Source organism: Hetaerina americana, unplaced genomic scaffold (assembly GCF_022747635.1).
Source record: "Hetaerina americana unplaced genomic scaffold, ioHetAmer1.1.p SCAF_27, whole genome shotgun sequence".
Taxonomy (NCBI): Eukaryota; Metazoa; Arthropoda; class Insecta; order Odonata; family Calopterygidae; genus Hetaerina; species Hetaerina americana.
Window position 1 is genome coordinate 5,988,643 of NW_027286841.1, and position 6,000 is coordinate 5,994,642.

Genomic DNA, 6,000 nt, shown 5'->3' on the forward strand with positions numbered 1-6,000 from the left:
GGTCTTTTGGCATGCTACACGACGGAAACCCAAATCATTAACCACAATGTCTTGGGCGGATCCATAGGCAATGTTCAAGTCCTCCGCTATTTCTCTGATGGTTAATTTGCGGTTATTGACCAACATTTCTTTTACTTTATCAATTTTTTCACCGACTTTCGATGTCGATGGTCTGCCACTGCGTTCATCATCTTCGATTGACTCACGACCACTTCTGAACCGCTCGTGCCACTGGTAAACGACCGTTTTTTTTAGAGAATCGTTGCCGAAACACTTTTCCAACATTTCCAACGTCCGTGCGCCACTAAATCCGTTTTTTACGCAAAATTTAATACAAGTTCGTTGTTGCAAATTTAAATCCATTTCAGAAATTGTAAAAAATCGCCAACACACACAGAGATAGATGTACTCTTGGCTACGTAACTTTTGCAAATGTCAAGTTATGACACTAAGATTTAAAGGGAATATCAACAACAGATGTACCAATTTAACAAAAAAAACAGAACTCAAATCGGAACGATGGGAGCGCCACACGGTGGTTATTCCGGGAACTTTTTGATCAAGGTAGTATATATGTATATGTATATATATATACATATATATATACATACATATATACTATATATATACTATATATATGTATATATATATATATATATATATATATATATATATATATATATATATATATATATATATATATATACGCACACACACACATTCAAACACAAAATCCCACCAAACGGCGAACAAATACTCATTTATATAGAAACAGATTGATGGATTTTGTGTTTTGTAGGAGTAGTAAAATATTTGTTTGGTAGTTGTGTCCATCCAAAAACCTACCTTCACCGGTAGATTACCTAAAAAAATATATATATAAGGAAAAGGGTTAGGAACACACATAAAGGACGAATACAGGAGAGGTGGAGAAGGCGGAATCAAGCAGATCACGAATGCAAAATTATTTACTAGTCCGGGATTTGAACTCCTGATCTTTCCACTTCCCGGGCGGAGGCTCTTAACCACTTGAGCTATCCAGGAAACGTAATTTACATTGAGATCTGCGATGCTTTATGCCCCCTTTCCCTTATATCTGTTTCTATATAAATGAGTATTTGTCCGCCGTTTGGTGGGATTTCTTGTTTGAATGTGTATTAGGCCAATGTGGCTCGTCTCTTCTTCTGGCTATGCATGCCATGAAACGCACTGTTCTTATCCTTTATGATTTTGTATGATGAAACCAAAAAACTTGTATATTTTTATGAACTGTATTCAAGAATTGTCACTTTTTACTCATGACATGGTGTGATGAAACCTACCTGCCAATGCCATGATGCCATATTATCATTTCATTGCAGCTACAAGTTGTGAGTTCTGAAGAAAAATGTCCGGATGTTGATGACTGTCTTCCAGAAAACATTTACCAAGATAAGTGTTGCAAGAAATGCAACGTCACTGAGTCTTGCCTGCTGCGTAAGTACTTTCTCAGAACTAATATCTCATAAGACTATGTCGGTATGCTGTTGCACTGTTTTTACCAATAATAATAGCAAGCTTCTTTCATGCACATCTTTACCCATATGGAATGGGAATGGAGGGACATGAGTGGAAATAGTTATATTCCTTATTAATGCCAGTCACGTTTCCTTTCCAGCTGAAGGAGGCTGTGCAGCAGTTGAAGTAGACCCGCCGTTAACTGTTGGTTTGATTAAAGAGAGGAAGAATGCCCATGGAAACTGTATAAACACCATTCCAATACCGGGATTCCAAGAATGCAAAGGGAATTGCCAGTCATCGACATATTTTGATTTCAGTAAGTGGCTCATTGATTCATGAAAACTCAGGATTATTGGTATTTTCCATATCACCCCAGTTCTTAGTTTGAGTTTTTAGTTCTGATGTTTTCTTTGGTTGGAAAGGTATTATTCTTTCAGCATTTGCTCTGATGAGCAAAGCCTTTTGCACTTGGCCCTTTCTAGAGACTTTTGGTCCATTTCTAGGGAGCTGTGATCTATTACATACAGTTTCTGTCAGCAGTTCATTTCTGTTATGGTGATATGATGAATACTTTTTCTCCAATGGCAAAACTTTTATCCATTTGGTGGCAGTTTTCCCATCAGTTGCATCCATGGCAACAAGATTAACTTACATAGCATTCCAGATGTGCACAAACTCAAAGATGGCATGTTTCAGAAGAACGGCATTTTCTATTTACAAGCATAACATTTATTCACGCTCTAGAAGCCACTGCTCTAACTTTGGCGTTAGCAATAGTAGAATTTAAATATTTGCTTTAACCTCATCCATTGTGATACAGTGGGCATGACTACGAATACTAGTGACGTTATGGGCGTGGTATTTTGTTTTAACATCTTTTTCCTTTAAATCCCCCAGAAATGTTGGAATGCCAGAGAATACCTCGGTGGCATGACTCGCTAAAGCACTCTGTCGGGCGGAAAGGGATCTGGGTTCAAATCTCGGTCAAGCTGAATGATTTTTATGTCTTGAAATTGTTACATTATTAATAGTAGTATTGTTATTTATTTCACTTATTTATTAAACTATTTAAAAAAAACTTGAACTGTCAGCGGTTCTGACTAATTGAGAACAATTGTGGACCACTTATCTACGTAGCAAAATTTGTGACTGATTAAGGCATAGGCTTATGTAAAGGACTCCTTAGTGCGAGTAATAATTTGACCTAAAAATATTTCATGGGATCTTTTATGCTCTCTGGTGGATATTATCATCTTACACGATGTTTTGTGAGTGAAAACCTCCCTTGGAATGTTATTTCCGGGAGACATTTTGTTAATTTTGATTACAGCTCCAGTTCTAATCAGTGGACTGGAAAGTGAAGAAATGAAATGATTCACCACCTTTTGTTAAGTTGTTAGTCTTAAAGCTAATGGAAGTTATTTTTTAAATGATGCTGCAATAGCCTGTGCAGGTTGAAATGAATGGAAAGCCATTCATGAAGGGGCATGATGAACTTAATGTTATGCCAGAGCTGCAAACTAGGAAATTTGATAATTATATCTTTTGCAAAAATTTTGAAATTGTCATTTCTGAGTATGAAATGTACATTTCTGTGACTTTCTCAGTGAAGTATGATCAAGGTACATTGCACACATTTGTGGAAGATGTGAGGTAAACCTCATATGAAATGGGCTTGGGCTTTAAAGCATTGAAATGCTAGATATGTGTGGAATTTGGCCCATGTATGCATGTGCTAGACATGAGGGAACTGCTTTCTGTGAGTGCTAGCTGAAAGAGAACTTTCAACATCATTTTTTTACCATTTGTGTTTCTCTGTTTTGAAAGAGAATGGGTGTATACATCCTCACTATTTTTCACTTTTTTTCTCTGCTCAGAACAGATCGGGTAAGGCAGCTGTGCACCTATGAGCGAGAGCACCTTAATATTTATGCATCAATGGTGTGAACGTTTTGCTGCAGATATGTATATTTTAGCATAGCTCTTCTATGCTATCGACAGCCTCAAACTTTAACCCCAACCGTTCTCTGTGTGGATTTCAATGTGGTGTCATCTTATGCAAATCCCTAATGTGTCTCCTATTTAAATGCCCCGAAGTGTCATTTCTTGTGACATCAGTCCTTCTCTTTATCCCTGTTAATTTTCAGGTCTTTGGGATTTATCATCACAATCCCTGAAAGACAGTTGAAGATATTAGCTGAAAGTGTTTTTCTTGTCTTAAAGATATCTAGGAGTGAGATTGGGATGTGAGTCATAGGCGACTGGTGAAAGTAATATTCCAGTTGATGCGATGTTTCTAGATTTTAAAAAGCTTTTGATAAAGTCCCTCATTGCAAGTTACTTGCAAAGTTGGAAACTTATGGAATACACGGGAGTGTTATATGCTGCATTAGACAATTTTTAAAAAATCATGTTCAAACAGTCGTCCTGGATGGTGTATCATCCGATACTGTCAAGTTCATAACATAATACGAACCCCAGCGTATTACGGGCGGAGGGATCACGAATGTAAGATTAGAGAGATTGACTGCAAGACTGACAGGTTTAAATGGTCATTTTTTACGAGAACAGTAAGAGACCAAAATGCTTGTAATCGAAATCCCCCAGGAGCCGGCTCGACATAATAAGTATTAACCTACAAGGTAGCGACTGCGCATGGTTATACGATTATATTTATATATTTTTTTGCAGGTTCCCCTCACCTTTCCCCATCCATTTGAAAAACCCTAACTCCTTCATCCATTACCCTTTCCTCCTGGTGCTGCACCCCCTGCCACACACCTTTTTGGTGGCTTGCAGGGTATTGATGTAGATGTAGATGGGTATATAGACTCAGATCCTCCATCACCATCTTCCACTCATACCACCACAAAGCCTGCTGGAGTGCTGCTATTGCTGACTCCAGGAAAGCAGGAATTGTTGAGGAGTCCGTTTCCCAGGAACATGATGTAAACAGGGCCCTAAAGTGATGGCAGTGTCAGCAGTTGCTTGCAAAATGCCTCATCAGCAATACTCGTCCCAGTTAGACTCTCATCCCTAAATGTAGTGAAGTGAAAGGATTTTATGCCAATGCTCTCGGCAAAGGCTTCAAGAAAGGGGAGGAAACAATCTCATGCTCGGTGCTCTAATACTACTTACAGTTGTGCCAAAGATGTGATAGAATACCCTTTTAGAGGCACAGCAAAAAAGGGCCCATTCACACACACGTTTTGAATGTTCAACCCGCATCCATTTTGGCATATGAAATCCATAACTTTTTGTATAAATCAGTGGTGTGGTATTTAATCCTCAAGCAGGAGAAGAATATGTCTCCTTCCAAGTGACAGTTGTTGATAATTATTAGGATCAGCTCTTAAATGTTTCTCTCTGGTCAGAAAGTGTGGGAGACTATGGTAAGTGAATTGTTTTCCCCAGTAACTCCAACCTTGTTAAGGATTTATTTGACTTGGCAAATGAGAATTATTATTTTGTAACATTCTTCCCAGATGAAATGAGTCATTTCATTATGGTCATAACAATCACCTTGGGAAAACACTTGTGCTTAACGGCTTCTATTGTGTTTTAACTCTTGTATTTCTTGAAACTTGATTTTAAATTATCCTTTACAGATACTTTCAGTCAGCAAGGAAATTGCAAGTGCTGCCAGGCGACTAACACCAAATCAATAACTGTGGAGGTTGTGTGTGAAGATGGATATGCATATGAGAGAAAGATAAGCACTCCTACGACGTGCGAATGCAATGCCTGTGAGGGCACTGAGACCCGGGGAAGTTTGAAGAAGCCGGCAAAAGTGGGAGGTGTAAAGACTGGGCAACGCCACATACCTCTCAAGGATGCTGACGCATAGTAAACTGCAAGTTACCTGGATGTAGTAGGGGACTGTTGTGGAATTTAGTTTTTGTTGAGCCATTTTGTTTTAGTTTTTGTCCACTTCATCAAATAAGCAAACCAAAATAAAGATGTACACACAAATAGAGTAAGTAGAAGTCTTGATTGTTGTGATTATTTCTGGATACTTAACTAACCTTTTTCATTTGACATGAATTCTAATAAAGCAATAGCAGTTAGGTAAGAGTGAAGTGTAAGTATTCACCTCTCATTTGTATATGTACTTCCTCATGTTACAACATGTATATACGTATGTTAGTCACCTGGTTGGCTGTTACTGATTATGATACAGATTTACTGATAACATAAGTTGAGATTCATTGTATTCACGTTATTAATTGATAAGATACAGAATGGTTGGCTATTTAGGCTCTTCCTGACATCTGCAGTCATGATGGGTGTTACAAAACTGAGCATTTATCTATATAAATAAATATATATATATATATATATATATATATATATATAAATATAAATATAAATAAATATATATATATATATATATATATATATATATATATATATATATATATATATATATATATATAAATATGGTAATGTCACTATATTATCTTGGCTTTCGGAAAACAGTGTGTTTTTCTTGTCTTACTA

General features: G+C 37.2%; 1 protein-coding gene across 1 annotated transcript in view; it reads left to right on the forward strand.

Moving 5' to 3' along the window:
• LOC139689673 (hemocytin-like) overlaps positions 1 to 5,797 on the forward strand; it is a 202,796-nt gene extending 196,999 nt beyond the window's left edge. The window contains exons 86-88 of the mRNA XM_071586862.1: positions 1,362 to 1,476; positions 1,658 to 1,816; positions 5,109 to 5,797. Of these exons, the coding sequence (XP_071442963.1) occupies positions 1,362 to 1,476; positions 1,658 to 1,816; positions 5,109 to 5,347 (513 nt within the window). The 3' untranslated portion in view covers positions 5,348 to 5,797. The remainder of the gene's footprint in view (positions 1 to 1,361; positions 1,477 to 1,657; positions 1,817 to 5,108) is intronic.
• Positions 5,798 to 6,000: the final 203 nt, after the last annotated feature.